The 20,975-nt window shown below is 32.8% G+C and overlaps 1 protein-coding gene across 1 annotated transcript; it reads right to left on the reverse strand.

Annotated features, from left to right (window-relative positions):
* Positions 1-1,079: 1,079 nt before the first annotated feature.
* Positions 1,080-3,742, reverse strand: LOC111401794. The gene is made up of 5 exons (XM_023029700.1): positions 3,475-3,742; positions 3,273-3,369; positions 2,400-2,499; positions 1,667-1,755; positions 1,080-1,534 (listed from the first exon to the last, which is right to left on the reverse strand). Exons 1-5 carry the CDS (start codon positions 3,641-3,643, stop codon positions 1,336-1,338), a joined length of 654 nt encoding a protein of 217 aa, XP_022885468.1. The 5' UTR covers positions 3,644-3,742; the 3' UTR covers positions 1,080-1,335.
* Positions 3,743-20,975: the final 17,233 nt, after the last annotated feature.

A 20,975-nucleotide genomic window follows, 5' to 3' on the forward strand; every position in this document is an offset into this window, starting at 1 on the left:
TGAGTTTTTATGAGAAAGTGTGGTTAAAAGTAAGGAAAAAATTTTGAATTTAAGTACAAAATATGTTATTGTCGTGTGAATGTGTGATTAAAAATAAATATGAGAAATAAATTGTTTTGTTTTAAAGATTCCAACAACATGATAAGTGAAATCATTTTTCAAACAATTCGTAATAGTTAGTGGTAAACAAAATTAAAGTATAAAAGTATCTCTTAGAAAATAACTTTGAAAGTACACAAATCACTTGTAAAAAAATAAATGAATGAAGTCCAACAAATATTAGAAATTACCTTTTAAAGTACGGTTACTATTCAATTTTTTTTTATTTTTTATTTTTAAGTTGAATAACAACTAGAAAATAACGTTGAAACTATAGTGGCCATTGAGCATTGAGACGTTTACTTGTAGGTTGATCACGAAGAGGGAAAAAAAATAAAAATAAAAATAAACTCAAAATTTCTATCCTTATACCTAGAAAACGTTGTATTTTTAATTAATTTCTACAATCTATTCTAATATAAGATTTTCATTATTTAATCTTTCGATAATAAGAAAGAGAAACAGTTCATAATCTATCAAACACGGCACAAAGGTATTGTAGAGAGAGTAGTGAAAAAGTGAAACAAGATACAACCCTACTCGACTACTCCACATAGAGAAAAGTAAAAAAAAAATTTAGTAAACAAAAAAAATTCAAAATATTTCTGTGAAGCTAGCTGATCCTCTATGATCACACCTAGATTTGCCCATGCTTGGTTCTACAGAAAAACATGTTACATGCCAGCTATAATTCGTTAAAACAAGTCAAATTTTTCTTGTTGAGAACTTAATTTGCTTTTACAAGAGACTCAAAATCTATGGAAATGAAGTCACAAGAATTGTGCACATATTCTTTACACAGCATTGAGTTTGTCTATAGAGTAAAGTGAAAATTCACATAGGATATATTTGACACATGGTAATCAACTAGATAGTATATAAGCTTTTCACTTAATTTTCTTCAATATAAGTCGACCCTACTCCAATCATCAAGAACGTATCAAGACAAGACATTTGAAAAATTTCCTCTAGCTATGATATAATGTCATTTTCAAATGTGCTGCATTTTAAGCATGTATATTCAAAATATGCTGCATACTACATGGTTGTTTCATTCAGTAAGAAAATGAACTCAATTTTCACTTTCTTCATATTCCCAAGTCATATCAAACATACTACGAGTTCTACCTTTGACAGTTGATACTGCAATCTCAAGACTCTAACATACTTGATCAATTATACTTTCACGCTAGAATGAGCGACCTCTGCCAATTTGTTCATTCTTCCACGTCATAATCATCTAAGTCGACGTGTACCTCTACCTATTTTCAAACTGTGCAATTTCGAACATGATAACCACTGTTTCAAAAAGTGGGATAAATTGAATTTTTCTCGAGGAAAGGCCAAGTCTTCTTCATACTCAAAGTGCTTTCCATCACTTTCTTGATCTTCTATGATAACATATCCATTAGCTCTTGCGTCGCAAGCATTTGATCTGTTAACAAAATGCATTTAATTTCATTTCTCATAAGGGGTATAAGAGCTACAGGCTTATACTTTACCAGTGCAGAAATAACGAAATGACATATTAATCGCTAGTAATAATCTCACATGAAGTGAATCTTACAGTGAGTGGTGTTCAGATACAACAAAGTGGTTTTCAGATTGGTGTCGAGCAAGTTTGTGGTCAATCCTCAAATGCTGGCTAAAACGAAGCTGTATTATCAAAGAAATGGCAATCATATAATGAATTCGAAAAATAAACCTCAGAATAGCATCTATGACATTTGCCTGGTGGAAAATATCAGTGCAGACTACACTTAACAAGCTACTAAAGTTCAGCTGAAGATTTTTTCAAATACAACGAGGTAATAACAATATGTTTAGCCATAGATTACACAACCATTGACTTATCATCAGTTAGCAGCAGGACTCGCGATAGTAGTCTCGTTGCAACGTTTATTGGCAGTTATTTTTCATATTTTGTACTACTTGGGAGATTAATGAGCATAAATGCAGCCACAATAAGCTAATACACGAAAGAAAAGATGATGGTGAAGTTCTGTGAGACTTTTTTTCACTGCATTCAGCTCTCAAATATGTATCTTTCTATGCCTAAAGTCATCTTTCTCTTACAGAAGTGATAAAAAATTGGTGGGGGCTCCCACTTGAGGCAAAGGTGAAGATGTTTATATTGGGACGCAAGATGCCAGAACTACACTTTCGTTGTTTTCAGAGAGCTTAGAAAATTGGGTAGCTTGAAAAACGATCCTAAAATGCTAAAGCAAAAAATAATAATCTGGTAGTCTCAGATCCTACTTCAATCTTTGAATTACAGAATTGTAGATTATGAAACTAACCTCATCACCATCTTTGATCCCATAACTTTGAAGGCAAGCTTTCTCATTGATTAGCTTTTGACCCTTGTAGCACAAACAGAAGTGGCTCCATATAAGTGACCTATTCATTCAATTGAGATCCCATTAAAAATTCAAATAAAATTATTCACTCTAGGTGTATTTTTGGCATTGCCGTAAATGGAATCGCACAAGCATATACAAGGAAGGTAGAGTTCAATTTGGTCTACAGTCTTTAAAGCATCCAACATTGTGTGTACATCAAAATATTTGAGTCAATAACTCTAAGAACCGCTCTAACCGAGTCAATACACATTAGAAACAATCATAATGTAGATTCATGGAAATTGTAATATAATGCAGAACCACTCTAATCGTCTTTCTTGGTTAAAAATTAACTGAACTTTAAATATTTTTCGAATATTCACTATACCTACAACAGTGTCTCATCTACCACTCCATCTCCTTCCATTTGAAAATTATCAACTTGAGTCACTCGATAACGCGTCAAATAGAATTGTTAATTTTTCGAACTAGACCCGGAGTGCCGATTGGGAAGCCACAGTTTCTCATCAATCACTCCATCTCCTTCTGTTTGAAAATTAACAACTTGATGACTCGTCAAATAGAATTGTTAATTTTTCAAACGGCCCGGAGTGACAATTGGGAAACCACATTAAAAAAATCTTAGCCACCACCACACACCAGACCAAAACGTTCTATTATTACATAATTAACAAAACAACCAAAATTGGATTAATATTTTGGTGGAGAGTCAGAGCCTAAGTTGTTATACACTTGTACATGTCAAGCCATCCACACACAAATAAATAAATAAATAAATAAATAAGCACAAATTCATGTCCACTATCATACCAGAAAATGTTGCCTTCATCCTCAGGTAAAACGCCATAAAATTCCTCCACTGCCAATTCTAGACTACCCACAGTAGCATTCTTTGATACATGAACGTCTGTAAAATACCATAAAATCGATATCACAAATAAGCAAAAACACCAAAATAATCACTTACAGAGAAAAGAAAAACTTGAAAAAATAATGGGTCGGATTAATTTACTAAAAGAAGAGCCATCCAATTTGAGAATAGAAATCTGAAGTAGCTGTTCAGGAAGCTTTTTGTACGATAGACTCCCAAGAGTAAACCCATTGTGATTGTACCGTGAAAATGGGGCTATTATTCTTGAAAATCGATTTTTTGTCTGAATTTTTTGTACAAGCATCATCATTAAATCTTATCTTTCGTGAAGAATGAATGTATTTAGAACACAGACAGGAAGACTTTTGGGGGCGAATATGGTATATGGATGGTACGGTCTGTTTTTTGAAAAGGGGGTGACCGTTATATTTATTGGAGGATCGTGAACGTTTGCTGGAGTATAGGGGAAAACGCTACGTAGTTTGCTACTCGCTTTTGGTAAGGAACACGTATAAAACTTACTAGGGAATTGCCTTCTATTTTTTGTGAATTGAATGTATCGAAAGTTGTTCTCTCTCTCACAATGTATGCGGGTCCTGTGTGAATATAAAAATTCCTAAATATGGTTCTCACCCCCTATTATGAGTAGTATGAAAAAAAAATTATGTATATGTAGTATTGTCCAAGATAGAAAGCTTCTCCATCTTTCACGTTGTGTGATTTTCAATTTTTGATCTTTAAAATTTTAGAATCGTACTATTTGTATATAAAAATGATACATAAAAAATTTCATAAGATGACGTGAATGGAAAATATTGAATGAAAAAATGACTGTATTTTAAAATAACAAATAATAGAGTGTTATATGACATTACGTAATAATACTTGATTTACACGTAGCAAACTCCAAAATCTTACATATCACTAATCATTAAAATTGAAATTATGGGTCATCTATTTTGTGGTTGTTTGACGCACTTTAATTTATTTTATGGTTTGTTACATGATTATTTTCAACCAAACATTTACATAATAAAATATTTTACACGTATACAAAAAAACTTTTCTCTTCTTTTTAACCACACATTTTCCTAAAAATTACTATTCAAAACTATTTTTCCTACAATAGTGGTTGTTAAACAGGCTCTTAGGACTTGTTTGATAAAAATTTTGTTTGTTAAAAAATAAATAAACTTTTTTTAATCGCATATTTTATTGAACCAACAATTTTTATCTACTTTTTCATCTTAGATTTCATGGACTACATCATACAACCCATTTTGAAGATGAGTATTGACGTGACCATAATATTCAATTAGAAGGATGATATTCCAAACGATTTAAAGATGAAGGTCAAAATCGTTAAAACTCTTAACGTTTATCTCCAATTTAACTTAGGCCCTGTTTGATTGTTAGAAATTTTCCATGGAAAATGAAAAATCAAATCCATTTTCGATCTTTTGGCTGTTTGATATCTCTTTTTTCCAAGGAATTCATTTTCTTGGTTGTTTCGGGAAGCAGCAATTTTCCAAGTTTTCCTGGAATTCGATTTCTCACCAATATGGTGAGAATTCAAATTTCAGGCCACTGTAGCGATTTTTTTTTCAATTTTTTTTTTTTTGGTTGACAATGGAAACAAATTTTAAGAATTATTAAATATTTTCCTTTAATTGACAATTTTCATGTAAAATAAAGTCAAACGAACACCAAAAAATAGATAATTTTCTTAAAAAAAATTTGTTGGTAATGGGAACAAATTTCATCCTCAATACTAGTAATTTTATCTCTTTAATTGATAATTTTCATGTAAAACAAAGTCAAACGAATATCAAAATATACTTTTATTTCAACATTTTTCTCGTGAAAAATTATACCAATTAAATACAATAATTTACAACTCCCAAGAAATCAATTTTTAAGTAATTCAATTCTTTGGAATTCGTTTTCTTTCCATCCAAATTTCATCTTTACAATCAAACGGACCTTTAAAGTCATATGCAGTTTCAACATTGTAATTAGCGATTTCGATCACATGGGACTCAAAGTTATAATTTTAAGAGGTTGGGATTCAAAATTTTCAGTTTAAAAAATTGGCGACCTATAACCTGACCATATGAAAAATAAAGAAGCTACTTGGAGATTTATGTTTTAACTTCGTAGATTTAGTCCCTGTTTGGTACAACTAAAATTCTAAGTAAAATCTAAGTTAAAATCAATAATTAATTATACCTACATATTTTATAGGACTAACAATTAATCAATGACACATTCTCTCTCTCTAGAGAGAGAGAGAGAGAGAGAGAGAGAGATCATTATCAAGGATTTTTAAGAAAATAATTTCGGTTACTTTCTTCACAAGACATGAAAGTTCAATTTCATGATAATATTTTAAAAAAAAAATCTTATAATTTATAATGATTTGATTATTAGAAAGATTAAGCATTTATCAATGATTAATTTTCGTTATTACCTAATGTTGGATATACGTCCTATATCTTGGGGTGGATCGAAGGTCTTATGACTTTCGTGGATTCAATCTTTGAGAGATGATGATTTTTAGGTTCCAAGAATTGCTAACTCATGATGGTTTAGTTAGCCTCTAGTTTTATCGAGAAAATTTATAATTTTATTATTGTTGATTATAGTGGAAGAATTAATTGGAGTTGGATTAGAGTATGTAAGCAAATTTTGTTTTCAATAATTGGATGATCATCATATTTTATTTACATAAAAATTGAAAAGCATAATTCCTATGTGCACTAATTAATCTGTTTTCCCAACGAGCAGTATTAGAGCGTCACGATGTCTAAATTATTTATTTATTTATTTTGTGTAATAAAATTTGTTCAAGATTACGAATTTGCCTTCGTAAAATTACTCAATTTGGAAATGAAAGCTTATATTGCATTAAATTGTTTCAGCAGGTTAAAGATCCAATAAAGCTAGAAAAATTGAGAAATGATGAATAGAAAATGTTACACATAAAGATGCTTCCACTATTAAATAATGGATTGAAGATAGTATTTTTCACCATATTGCTAAAGAAACCAAAAACAATGTCGTTTGGGAAAGTTAGAGAGTATGAATGAAAAGAATATATCAAAAATTAAAGCAACAGTAATTAAAAGGCTCCTGAATTTGAAGTACAAAGAAGGGCACAATATGGTAGAGCATGTAAGATATCTACCGTGTTATTAAATCAGATCAGTTGTCAACTATAAAGATGAGATGCATACACTTTTACTAATAAGTTCTTCATCTAATAATTGAGATACACTGATAATTTCTTAAGCAACTCAACACCAGATGAAAAACCCCATAGGCATGACACAGTGGTAAAGTAGGAGGGTTCTATACGAAGCATTGGAGTTTCGAATCCCCGCGGTAGCTGGAAGGCAACATTTATGTTAGAAGACAGTTGTCTTGTGAACGCAAAGTTACGGTGCGGTTTGTCGCACTTCCGAGGATCCTATCGGCACGTCGTAGAGGAAGGTTTACAGGAAGGAGAACTCATCCCGAATGTTCGGCCCAAGTGTGTATAACCGGAAACCGTATCTAGATTTACCTGGATGGTGAACCGGGGGGAAGACCGTCATTCCTCAAGATTAATCAAGCGAAACTTAGACGCTTGAGTTAAAAAAAAAAAAAAAAAAAAAAAAAAATAACCATGAATATGGTCAAAGGCAGTTCGCTCAACGAAGAAGTCAGAAAAAGGGAAAAAAGTGAATATTCTTGTGAGGCCCTTGTCACTAAACATTGTGTAAAGAGAGGAAAAAGTAAAAGCAGAAAGCCAACTGGTCACGAGAAAAATTTCTTCTAGAAGAAAGTCTAAATACAAAAGTAACGTCATGTGTGACCATTGCAACAAACTTAGACATAAAAAGACTGAATGCAGAATTTCAAAAAGGGAATAGAATATGTTAGGCCTCTAGTAACGAGTCTCCCAATCAAACTAAGGCCACATTCCACATCATCCGCCACGTCACACATCATAGCCGAGATTTTGATGTGTCGAGACGAATACCATACAAGTACGCAGGCCTAGGGCTCTGAAGTGACTCGGGTCGACACAAGTGATGATGAAGTGACACAGCTAGGAGAAACGCCCGTTAATACAAGTCACAATAGCATCTCGACACAATAGACAAAGAGATTTTTTTACACATATCTGTCCAAAATAAAATCTTTTGATTGATTAATGGGACATTTATGTAGTAGTCGTCAAAATATCAAGTGAAGATTATTCTGTCAAGAAGCATTAACTACCTACGACCTATGGAGTGACCGATTGACGTCTAAGAAGAGACGCTTCAAACCACAGATGAGGCCATGTGCCTCACATCTAATGGTCATTTCTTTATCTCTTTCTCTATAAATACCCATGATTAGTGTCATTATGAAGGTAATGCCACTCCCACCATATATATTACATTATTTCCTCCCCATCTTATAGTTATATCCATATTCTGACGGTTCTCACTATCGGAATTCCCAATTTTCATTTATTGCTTTACTGGTTTGATCGTCGGAGTACTTGTGGCCGCTTGCACTACCATCGAAAGAGGCCACAATTGACTACAGTATGTTATAGGTGTGTAGGGAGGAGCCTACATGGAACTGCTTTTTGTTGGCCATGTGCCAGGTCCATTTTTAAGGTCAACAGAATGAAGGAAAGACATGAAAATAGTCCAATACTATCCACTGGAAATGATATAGGCATTGTCATTGAAAATGATAGAATTGATTTTCATGCCAAGATAATGATTGGTTGATTGATTTTGGTGCATCTTTCCATGTTATCTCATGTGATTTTTTTAAAATGGAGAATAGTGAAATGTCAAGCATTGTTTGTTTTGGGCATATCTACTTCGAGATAAATCTTGGAAGCAACTTAGTACTAAAGGATGTCAGACATGATCCTAATATTCCCCAGTTTAATTTATACCAAAAGTTTAACGACAGTGGATATGATAAATTTCTCGATGGAGATAAATTTCAGCTTGCTAGAGGCTTTGTAATACCATAAAGCAAAGAAGACGAACACACTCTATATTAAGCAAATAAAGCATCACAAAGGACATTATTGCAATTGAAAAAGATGCAGACATTAACCTCTGGCACAAAAGGATTGGTCACGTTAGCGAGAAATGATTGTTAAATATATTAGTTTTATCCGAAGAGTAGATTAATCATTTTATTTATTTTATTGTAAGACTATTTAAAGCTTATTTTTTCTCTTGTATATTCGTTCAATTAATCAAGAAACCCTAGCCTCATTTATTATTTTCTCTCTATGCGTTGTATACTTAATTTTATGTGGTATTAGAGCCACCGTCTCATATAATTTTTTTTGATATTGTTGAAGAACGCTATATCTCATCATACAATATTTCCGGCTTCTACTAATTCTCATTGGATTCTAGTATGATTTCACATCTTGATATCTTATATATTTTTCATATTGGTAGTTATTCGTTTAGTTTGCTATGGTTGAAAGTCGAAATGATTTTCTTCAATCTATTAGTGTATAATTAAATTGGAAGAATTATTCTTATTGGAGTTACTTGAGTAATTTTTTGAAGGGCAAAAACATGTAAGGTTATGTTTTTGACACTTGGGTTATACCAAAAGATGATAAAATTATAAATTATGTGGAGTTGTTAGTACTTGAGAATTTAATAATTCAAAAATTATATCTTAGATTAATAATTCTATTGTGCAATCGATCGGTACACAGTTGGCTAAATGTGATCCTGCTAAGGAAGTTTGGGAGCATCTGGTTAGACTGCACATGGAATTTAATTTTACAAAAAAGAATTAGTTAGAGACAAATATTCGTGCCCTTCAATAGAAAGTAGGAGTGTTTAAAAATTTTATTCTATCATGATAGATTTATGGGATCAATTGACACTTATAGAATCTTTGGATTTACAGGCATTTCATTCTTCTATTGGCTGAAAGGAAGAATAACGACTAGTACAATATTTGATTGACGGCCTTACGTGATGATTTTGATGGACTTTGTGATGATTTGGCATCCGTAGTCCTCTTCCTTCAGTTGATTCTTTGTTCAGTGAATTATTGATTGAGGAGATATGCCTCAAATCTCATGCAGGCAAGGGTACCGCTCCACCATCTATTCTATCTATATACACAAAACCTCAGATATCACATGTCAAAATAAAAAGTAGGCCGCCTTCAAATCTTACTCATGATGAATGTCGTTTCTATAAGTAGAAGGATCACTGGAAGGGACAATTTCCTCGATTGTTGAATAGAGCTACACAACAACATCTCTAATAAAGACAGTATCAACAGTGGTCCCAACAACGATATCAACGATAAGTTTTTGCACAATGGAAGTTTGGAAACCAAATTCCTCAACCTAATATTGTAGTGGTTGCACCATTAGTGGACCCACTTATGATTGAGCGACTTCAAAAGTTACTCACAAAATAGTCACATACAACACGTCGCATGCAATGTCTGTCTTTTATATAGGTTTGTCATCATCTAATTCTTTAGGTATATCATCCTCTTTGTGGGTCTTAGATTCTAAGATTCCCATCATATGTCACCTAATTTATTATCTTTTGTTTCATTATCTCGCAAGTGTTTTGTGTCAATTATGACTGCTGATAGTACTCATATGCCTATTTTAGGCGTTGGTTCCATTAATACACATTGTTCGTCTCTCTATGATGTCTACCATATTCTTAGTCTTATCTTTAATCTTGTTTCTGCTAGTCAATTATGGAATCTTATATTTAGTCTCTTTTCTATTTCATCTTGTTATGTGTAAGAGCTGCAATCTTAGAAGTTGATTGGGATCGACCATATGTAAAGGGGACTTTATGTTTTGGATTGACTTAAAGTACCAAAAATTGCAACTTCTAATCTTTTCGTTTGAGTCATTTGTCGTTCGTCTTTTATTTATGCCATTCTCACCTTGGTCATGTTTCCGCATTTCATTTACAATTCTTAGTTTCTACACGAGCATTAAGAATTTTGAAAACTCATGGCATTTTTTATCATAGTGGATGCAAATTGGTAAAATTTTTGCCTTATCATTCAATAGAAACATTTCATTTTTTGTTGCCCTATTTGATCATGTTTATTCTGATGCATGGGGACTGCTCCTATAACCACTAAAGATGTTCACGATATTATATTTCCTTTAATGATGATTACACTCGTTGTTGTTGGGGTTTTCTTATGAAACGTCGTTTTGGCTTCCTTAGCATTTTGGGTGTATTTTGAGCACTTGTAAAAACTTTACATTCTACGATTTTGATGGATTTTACAAGATTATAAATCCTAATGAAATTCATGGATTTGAAATAGATTTTCACAAATTACATAAGTATCACATCAAATATGGTGAATTTTCAAAATATTATGTATACGTATTTTTAAGTTCGAAATCCTTCCAAAACTTTTAAAATTCATCTATTAATGAAATCTTTATAGATCCACTAATTATTGATGACACTTAAATTTTAAAGAATTCATTGAATTCCATTAAAATTTCAATTGGGGACACCTAAATTTAATGAATATCATTAAAATCTATTAAAATATAAACTGAGAACACCTAAATTTAAAAGAATTTTTAAAATCCATTATAATCTCAATTGTAGACACTCCATAATATTAAGATCAATAAATCTAACCACGAATTCCATTGTATATCTATAGAAAGTTGCAAGCTATCAAAGGTTTGAGAAGCAACAAATTACTATATAGCAGGTTTCATCAAATTGAAACCAGGCGTGAAATAACTATGTTACCACTCAAATCTGCTCAAGTCGATGTTCGATTCGTCCAATGGTCACTTTTTTAACTATTCTAAATTTTGATGCACAATGGCTAGTTTTGCTTCCAGTTCAAAGAGCGGATGTCCGAATGTGCTTTTTGATTAGTCAGAAAGTTTAATGTTTTGACTGCTATAAACATCACTTCACTTTGCATTCGTTACACACTTTGAGAGCACTTTAAGTGAGATATTCTTGAGTTAAATTAGATCAATATATCTTATTCATTTTTATCAATTCTCTTACTTTGAATAACTTTTGATTGTATCAATCTTTGAAAATCATTTTTCTTATTAAAGTTTTCCTCACTTAACACTTGAACTTCATTTATTGTTATTTATTAAAGCGTTAACCTATTTCTCTTTTTGTACTTAATTTTGATTATATCATTTATTAAGAAAGAAGTCTCAAATTATAAAATTATTTCTCTTTAAATTCGTGGGTTATATTGAGATCCCGAAAAGCTCAATATTGTATAAGTATCAAACCTCATTTTTTGTAAATCACCAAAAGCATTGTAAGGGTTTGAATTGCACCATAAATCAATCAAATTTAATGAAAAGGCCTTACTCGTGATGGAGAGTTTGATAACGACGAACATAGATTATTGGTTGATAGCTAACCTTAATAATTACATATTTTTCAAACTCTCTTCCCTTTTAATTATTGCTTTCGTACTTGTGCATTTTTATTTGATCAATTTATTCATTCTCAACTTGCGTAAGTTTGGATAACTCTTCGAAAAATTTTTAAAAAACCAAATCACCCTCTTTTGGTTAGCTATTTTTGGGCTATCAATTAAGAAAATGACTTGCTAAGGATTTTGGCAACTAGCTAACATGTATTAACTTTGATTTCCACTACTCTTGCTTAATTTCAGGAGCAACTTTGTGCATGGATAATCTCAAACTTAGTTGTTAAAATGATAGAAAGAATGAAAAGATGTAGACATGTGTTATTATGGTTGTGAGAGTACCTAGCCTTCAACCATCTTTCTCTTTTCCCTCGTAAATTCGCCAGTAAACAGCTGCAACCATCTTGGGACTCATTTGGCATGACTTTTGAAATGTCAAATGGAGCTTTTGTAACTCAAAAAATGATTTTAGACAATCTTGCTAATTTTATGAAAGTATATCTTCTAATTATGAGAGCTTTTAAAGGAAACTAGTTTAATGTAGCTTTTCTAAAAACACTTCTGGAATATGAAACTTTTTCAAAAATTCTAACATATTTTTCTCTCTCTTTCCATTGTTTCTTCTCCATTGTCCAATTTGCTGGTATCTTATTAAAACCCAGCAAAGCATCATCTAAATCAATTTGTGCCAACACAACCCTCATCTTTACTTGTCATGGCAAAAATCTTGCATTGCGATCTAGCAGCGAAATATCATATTTCAATGTTGCCATCTCTGAAAAAATCACAATCAAATCACAAGGAACCTGCAGCCTAACTCTGATACCACTTGTTGAGAACAAGCAAGTTACCATAATTGCTTTAATATCACTTGTTGGACCCGAAGGTGATACAAGAATTGAGTTTAATGACACAATATGAAATATGTGATGTAGAATATGAGACTTGTTAATTTTGAACAAGTGGGGGATTGTTGAAAAAATTGTTGTTCAAAATCAACAATTAGTGTGTATAGAATGAAAAGATGAGGAGTTAGCTAAAATTGGGTCCAAGATACTACCATGTAACCGCATAGTTATCTTGGCCATGCGACCCGAGGCCAAAGGGCCTCGATTGGCTAGAACCATGCGATTGCATGGTACAATTTTTGATCGTTGGAAGTCGTTTTCTCCTGTTGTAATTTTAAATTTGGTGACTTTTGACTTATAGTTTGGCACCATTTTGTGAATGTGGTGTATGCTTATATATATTGGATCTATGTTGAAGGCATAAAAAAAAAAAATTAGAGATTCCATATTACTCCATAATCAAAGATCAAATTTTGTTCATTCATATTCATATTCAACCCTTGTGTTCTTCAAGTTTTCAAGAATTTTCACTTGTGTTTTGGTGATTAGTTCTTGTTAAGGCTTGTTAAAATCCTACAAAACATTTGCCATCAACCTTCGAAGCATCTCAAATTAATAGGAGAAGAGGCAAATATCGTTTGAGGACAACGATATCGTGTTCAAGCCATTCGTTGATACATGTTCGTGTTTGTCTTGTTCTTGGAGTTGCCAATTCGTGTTTCGTGATTTCTACTCCAACCCGATGAAATTTCTCCAACAATCTCAAACGATATCTCTGCGATGAAAAACAAGACAACGATGGTGACAATTAAACTCATGAATCAAGACTTGGTATTGTTGGATCGGTTCAATGGAATGAACTACACTCGATGGAAAGATAAATTGAAGTTTCTTCTCACTACATTGAAGATCTTTTACATCCTAGATCCGAATCTTGCGCCACTACCGGAACCAATAAATGGAGAGGTGGAAGCCGTTGAGAATGAAAGACAGAAGTGCCAAGAAGATGAACTAATTTGCCGCGGTCACATTCTTAATGCACTTTCTGATCGTTTGTATGACTTATATACAAACACAACATCGGCAAAAGAAATTTGAGAAGCATTGGAAAACAAATATAAAGCAGAGGAAGAAGGTACTAAGAAATTTTTAATTTCGAAATATTTTGATTTTAAGTTCTTGGACAATATTCCCATTTTACCCCCAAATACATGAGATGCAAATTATCGTCAACAAATTAAAGGCGGTGAAAATTGATATATCGGAGACCTTTCAAGTGAGGGTTATAATTGCTCAACTTTCCGAAACTTGGAAAGGATACCGGAAGAAGATCATGCACAGTTTCGAAAATTATTCTTTAGAACAATTGCAAAAGCATATTCGAATCGAAGAAGAGTCGAGAATACGTGATAAAACTGAAAATTCTCCTAAAGGCTTTTCTAAAGCAAATGTTGTGGAGAAAATAGAACCGCTAGCAAAATCCAACAAAATGAAGCCTTCTAGGAACATCAACAAATCCAAGAAGAAGATAAAAGGAGGATGTTTTGCGTGTGGAAAATCTTGTCACTATACCAAGGATTGTAGGCATCGAAAACAAAACAACTTCGCGTCTAAAGTGAATTCCATCCAAGATAACAAAATTGTGGCCACCATAAGTGAAATGAATGTAATCAAAGGAAAGGTTTATGGGTGGTGGTATGATATTCGTGCTACGGTACATGTATCATATGATAAATTTTGTTCAAAACTTATCAAGAAGTGGATGGAGAACAAGAGATTCAAATGGGTAACGAGATGCGGTCCAAGGTGTTTGGAAAAGAAAGTGTAGACATTATCTTCATTCCTGGAAAATCGTTACTCTAACTAATGTACTATATGTTCCGAATATGAATAGGAATCTAGTTGGTGGAAATCTCTTGGAAAAATTGGGTATTAAATGTGTCTATGAGTTCGGTAAACTTGTATTATCCCTTAACGAAAAATTTGTTGGAAAATGCTATTCTTGTGAAGGAATGGTCAAATTATGTACCATTGATAATGAAATAAATAAATCCAATTTTGCTTATGTTGTGGATTTGTTTTCATTATGACATGCTAGATTAGGACATGTTTGTAAAAGTATCGTGAAACGTATGAAAAAATGTGACATGATCTCATATGATGAAATTGATGGACACAAATGCAAAATATGTATAGAATCCAAAATGATTAAAAAAATATATCAAAGTGTTAAGAGAACCTCTAGTATCTTAGAATTGATTCATACTAATATATGTGAACTTAATGGTATGCTAACTAGAGGTGAAAATATGTATTTTATTACCTTTATTGATGACTTCTCTAGATACACGTATATTTATTTAATGAAACATAAATATGAGGCTTTTGATATATTTAAAGTGTATAAGAATGAAGTTGAAAATTATCTAGGAAAGAAAATTAAAATTTTAAGGAGTGATAGAGGTGGTGAATACTTTTCCAGCGATTTTAACTTGTTTTGTAAACAACATGGAATTATTCATCAATATTCTGCACCTACGACACCCGAACAAAACGGCTTAACTAAAAGAAAAAATAGAACTTTAGTTGAAATGATTAATGTCATGCTTATTCATGCTAAGTTGCCATTTAACTTGTGGGGTGAAACTTTATTGAGTGCATGTAGAATACTTAATAGAATTCCTTCAAAATATACAAAGGTTTCTCCTTATGAATTGTGAAAATGAAGAAAACCAAACATTGGATATTTCAAAGTGTGGGGGTGTTTTGCTTATTGCAAGAACACAAATCCTAATAAGACCAAATTGGGTTCAAGAGACATTAATTGTTCTTTTGTTGGATATGTAAACAATAACAAATCTCATAGATTGCTGAATTTGGAGTCTAATGTGATTATTGAATCCAACGATGTAGAGTTTTTTGAGAATTCGTTATCTTCGGATGATAAATTGAGGGAAAATCTTGAAAATATCCCTACCTCAAGTGGAACACATGATGAAATATCTTCTAAAGATGTTGATGAATCTAGTGAACCATGACAAAGCAAAAGAACTCGGGTTGAGAAGTCTTTAGAACCGGATGAAATCGATTCTCAACTTATCTCCTTTTATTTAGTAGAGGGAAACAAATTGAATGTTGTGAGAATAATTCCTTTTGTTTTACAAGTGGAAATCGACCCTAAGAATTATAAAGAAACTATGGCTTCACATGACAACATCTTTTGGAATGATGCAATTAAGGACGAAATGTATTCGATAATATCCAACAATACTTGGGAACTTGTGAATTTACCACTGGGATCCAAACCTATTGTATACAAATGGGTATTTAGGAGAAAATATAATGTTGATGGGTCCCTAAATACTTTTAAGACTAGATTGGTAGCTAAAGGATATTGATAAAAGGAAGGAATTGACTATTTTGATACTTATGCACCAATAACTAGAATAACATCGATTAGGATATGATATGATGCAGGAGTCGAATCCGACGAAGGCGAGTGCGAGACGAGATCCATTGATAGTCGATGGCGGATCAATGACGCGATCAAGGACAAAGCAAGTGAAACAAGCAATGAGATTTCTCGTTCAAGAAACCATTGATGGAACCATGTTCTGGTCTCAAAATGGAGCAACTTTCATGTTTGGGTCGAGGGCGGAATCAACTTGGATCAATTTGTTATCAAGCGACGAAATCGGAGGCGACCGCACAGGCAAAAACACCATACGACCGCATGGAGGCATACCGAAACTCAAGATGGAATTTTTGGTTGAACCATGCAACCGCATGGTTATACACTATGCGGTCGTATAAACCATTTTTTTGGCAAATTTCCTAATTTTGGAAAATTTTCATATTTTGTTAGTTTTTAATTCTTTTCCATATTTTGGGGATTATGATCGACTTTTGCATGATTTTTACCTAATTTTTATGTTTAGTATAAATAGGAGTTTTCATTCAATTGTTAAAAAAACTTTTGACATTATTGATATTGAATAAAAAGTGAGGCGTATTGTCTTCTTTTTATCGTTCTTCATTGAACAACTTCGAACTTATCAAGTGTTAACTTGTGGCGTTCAAGAAACCGGATTTAATTCTTGGATTGCGTGATCAAGGGGTCTTTCAAGCATCGTTTTTGTTAAGTTTTTTGGTTCGACTTTCTTTTGGGTTAATCCTAAACTCTTGGATTAATTTGGCTTTTTTGGGTTCGTCAATCTCGTTGTAGGTTTTGTAGTCAACGTTGCTACGGGGTTCGCATCAGGATATTATTCGCTTTAGCTTCAATATATGACTTGCACTTTCATCAAATAGATGTCAAGACGACATTCCTAAATGGAGATCTCGATGAGGAGGTCTATATGGAACAACCCGAAGGGTTTGCCCTATCTGGAAATGAATATAAGGTATGCAAGTTAGTGAAATCTTTATATGGTCTGAAACAAGATTCTAAGAAATGGAATGAGAAATTTGACTTTGCAATAATATCATCAAGTTTAAACATAATAGCGTAAATAAATGTTTATACTCTAAGGTTTGTAATAATTATGTGACATTTATATGTTTATATGTTGACGACATGTTGATTATGAGTAATCACGTCGACGGTATTAAAGAAATGAAGAGGTTTCTATTTTCCACATTCAAGATGAAGGATCTTGGACAGGTAGATACCATTTTAGGTATCAAAGTCACAAGGACTAGTGAGGGTTACCATCTAAGTCAATCACATTATATCGAGAATGTGATAAATAAGTTCAAACATTTGAACATAAAGGAATGTAATACCCTAATTGATCCAAGTTCAAAACTTATAAAGAATGATGGAAGAGCGATTGCTTAATTGGAATATGCTAGTACTATAGGAAGTCTTATGTATGCAGTTTAATGTACAAGATCGGGCATAGCCTATGCCATAAATAAATTTAGCAGGTTGATTAACAATCCTAGTAATGATCATTGGAGGGCCATTGGAAGAGTTTTTAGATACTTAAAGAAAACCAAGAGCCTGGGCCTGCAATATAGTAAATTCCCGGTGGTATTGGAAGGATTTACAGATGCTAGTTGGATATCTAGCACGAGTAAGAGTAAATCCACTTCAGGTTGGATGTTTACTCTTGGAGGAGGTGCTGTTTCTTGAAAGTCAAAGAAACAAACATGCATAACACACTCGACCATGGAATCTGAATTTGTAGCCCTATCAGATACCGGGAAAGAGGCTGAGTGGCTTACCGCTTAAGGATCCTTTTATGAGATACCTTTGGGATCAAAGAACATTTCTTCAATACCTATCATGTGTGATAGTCAAGCCACGTTAGCAAAGGCATACAATGAAGTATACAATGGAAAGTCTAGACATATGAGTCTAAGACATGACTACAAAAGGAAATTAATCAAAGATGGAATAATTTTCCTAAATTATGTAAGGTCAATCGAGAATTTAACGGATCCTTTAACTAAAGCACTAAATAGAGATTTAGTGGCGTCCACTTCGAGTAAGATGAGATTGAAACTCCTTAACTAAAAATGTCCACCAATGATGATAACCCTACTCGTCATTACTCAAAAGGTAATCCACGATTTTCAAAGGGTAGTAACAAGTTGTTTGATATGTGGATGGTTGCAGCATTATTTAAATCCGTAATGACCCTATCTTAATGAAAATAATGCTGGTTTTATTGTTATGAGGGTTGAGCTTAAAGCTCTTAATGAAATTCAGTACTAAAACACAAGTACCTCTACAAATAACAAAGGTACTGGAAGAACTTCACCTAAACAATCTTCAAGGTGGTGCCGCCTTAATAGAAAGTTAGAGTTTCTCTTTTAAAAGATTGTTGAAAAGGATAAGCGCAAGACCATAATAGCGCTAAGCGAGTTATGAGGAACTTGAGAATATGTGGTGTTCTTATGTGTGTTCTTACCGATATGGATTATTCTTCTTGTGGGGTCCATTATATACCCCCAAACATTACTTTACCGGTATTGTCACATGAAATAATTGGTTCAAAACTTTACGGTACCTTTAATTCTGACTATACTCTGTTTGAATTACACTATAGTTAGATTCAAATAAAAAGATATCTAATCCTTGTACAAAAGTATCGTATACTATAAATATGAGACTTGTTAATTTTGAACAAGTGGAGGATTGTTGAAAAAATTGTTGTTCAAAATCGACAATTAGTGTGCATGGAACAAAAAGATGGGGAGTTGGCAAAAATTGGATCCAAGATACTACCATGCGACTGCATGGTTATCTTGGCCATGCGGTCACATGGTTATCTTGGCCATGCGGTCACATGGCCATATACCGAGGCCAAAGTGTCTCGATTTGCTAGAACCACGCGACCGCATCACATGGATTTGTACCATGCGGTCGCGTGGTATAATTTTTTGGCCGTTGGAGGTCATTTTCTCCCTTTGTAATTTTAAATTTGGTAACTTTTGGCTTATAATTTGGCACCATTTCATGAATGTGGTGTATGCTTATATATATTGGAGCCATGTTTAAGGTATATAACATAAAAAAAAATTAGAGATTCCATATTACTCCACAATCAAAGATCAAATTTTGTTCATTCATATTCATATTCAACCCTTGTATTCTTCAAATTTTCAAGAATTTTCACTTGTGTTTTGATGATTAGTTCTTGTTAAGACTTGTTACAATCCTACAAACAATTTGCCATCAATTTTCGAAGCATCTCAAATTAATAGGGGAAGTGACAAATATCATTTGAGGACAACGATATCGTGTTCAAGTCATTCGTTGATACAAGTTCATGTTTGTCTTGTTCTTGGCGTTGTCGGTTCGCGTTTCGTGATTTCTACTCCAACTCGGTGAAATTTCTCCAACAGGTTTATAATGAAATTTTCAATTCTGAAAAAAGGTACATACATAAATTTAATTAACAAATGAAAAAATATGAAAATAAAAAATAAATTTTCAAATAAAAATAGTTATTGCATTAAAAAAAAAGTAAAATAAAAAATCAAAGTACATTATTCTAATCTTAAATGAATCTTTAAGAAATAAATAAATTATAAAGAAATAGATGAAAACTTAACTCTTGGAAAGCATCTGAGTGATTTAACTCTAGTTGTTTAAGAAAAATGCTTCATTGTTGATTGCTTGGCTTCCCACAACAAAAGCAATGGCCACCTAACATTTTTTGTCAGCAAAATATAGAGAGACAATGTTATTAATAGAAGTATGCAAGATGTCCTAATCTATTGCATTAATCACCTTTACTTCAATTATATTTCATCCAATACATTTCAGTCAATCCTATAGTGATGAAAGAAAAAGGAGGAGGAAAAAAGAGATGTAGCAATACTTAATATCAAATAACTTAATGTTTATAGCAGTTGATCAGTAATGCAATATTGTGCTTTAGTAATCATGAATGTTTCGAATTGGATCTTTGCTGGAAGAATGTTTTCACAATACAATAAGAAGACTCTGAAGTTCAAAATGTAAACTCGTGCCATAGAATCCCATTCTGAAAGAAAAGAATTTATGGCATGCAGAATTAGTGGTGTAACTTTTATAGGATATCTGACAACGGATTTCTTCGAACAAGTGCATAATGATGAATATAAGCATAATCGGGCTACGGATCCTTAGCCACCTTCCCACCCGTTCCTCCAAATGTAACTCCAATAAAAGTAGAATAAGAACAAACAATGAACGAACGAAGTGCATAATGGTGAATAGAAGCATAAGGGCTGCGGATCCTTTGCCACCTCCCCCCTACCACATTCATCTAAATGTAACTCCAATAAAAGCTGAATCTCCAATAAAAGCTGAATCAGAACATGCAATGAAAAAAGTTACCATGCACCAATTGATACAGAAGGCCTGGGGAGGGACTAAGGGGAATAAGATTTCCATTATTATTAATCACTTCAAAGTGAATGTCTCCAACGTTTATAAGCACCTTTATCTTTACAGTATAAGTTTTTAAGCCCATCATCTTCCCTATTTTAATTGTACTTTTTAATCAGTTTCACTTAAGACTAAGTATGGCTTACTTAAAAATTTACTTATCTTGATTTTGTTTCTTCTTAGATTTTTCTGGCCTATGAAAATGGCCATCTTATAGATGGGAAACGTATTGAAAGGAAAGTGTTGGAAAAATTTCATCACATATGACACTGAGTTAGCCGGGAAATAATTCGCTTATGATGAGAAGAAAAGCTTTTTTTTTTATTATTATCGATGCACTTTCAAGAAAATAATTTTAGATTACTGTTGTGCTTGATGGTGTTGTTGGGAATCTACTTATACATGCACAGCGGAATTTAAAATATATTTCGATTCCCATCCAATAGATCTCATTGTGTTTG

Source organism: Olea europaea, chromosome 10 (assembly GCF_002742605.1).
Source record: "Olea europaea var. sylvestris chromosome 10, O_europaea_v1, whole genome shotgun sequence".
In the NCBI taxonomy this organism is placed as follows: Eukaryota; Viridiplantae; Streptophyta; class Magnoliopsida; order Lamiales; family Oleaceae; genus Olea; species Olea europaea.

What these genes read in the sequence shown, in the direction of transcription:
- LOC111401794 (XM_023029700.1), bottom strand. Translation starts at nt 3,643, where the DNA reads ATGATGATGCTTGTACAAAAAATTCAGACAAAAAATCGATTTTCAAGA. An exon ending in GATGAAGGCAACATTTTCTG is followed by an intron (nt 2,500 to 3,272) that starts GTATGATAGTGG and finishes TTGAATGAATAG; the next exon opens with GTCACTTATATGGAGCCACT. An exon ending in GGATCAAAGATGGTGATGAG is followed by an intron (nt 1,756 to 2,399) that starts GTTAGTTTCATA and finishes TTGATAATACAG; the next exon opens with CTTCGTTTTAGCCAGCATTT.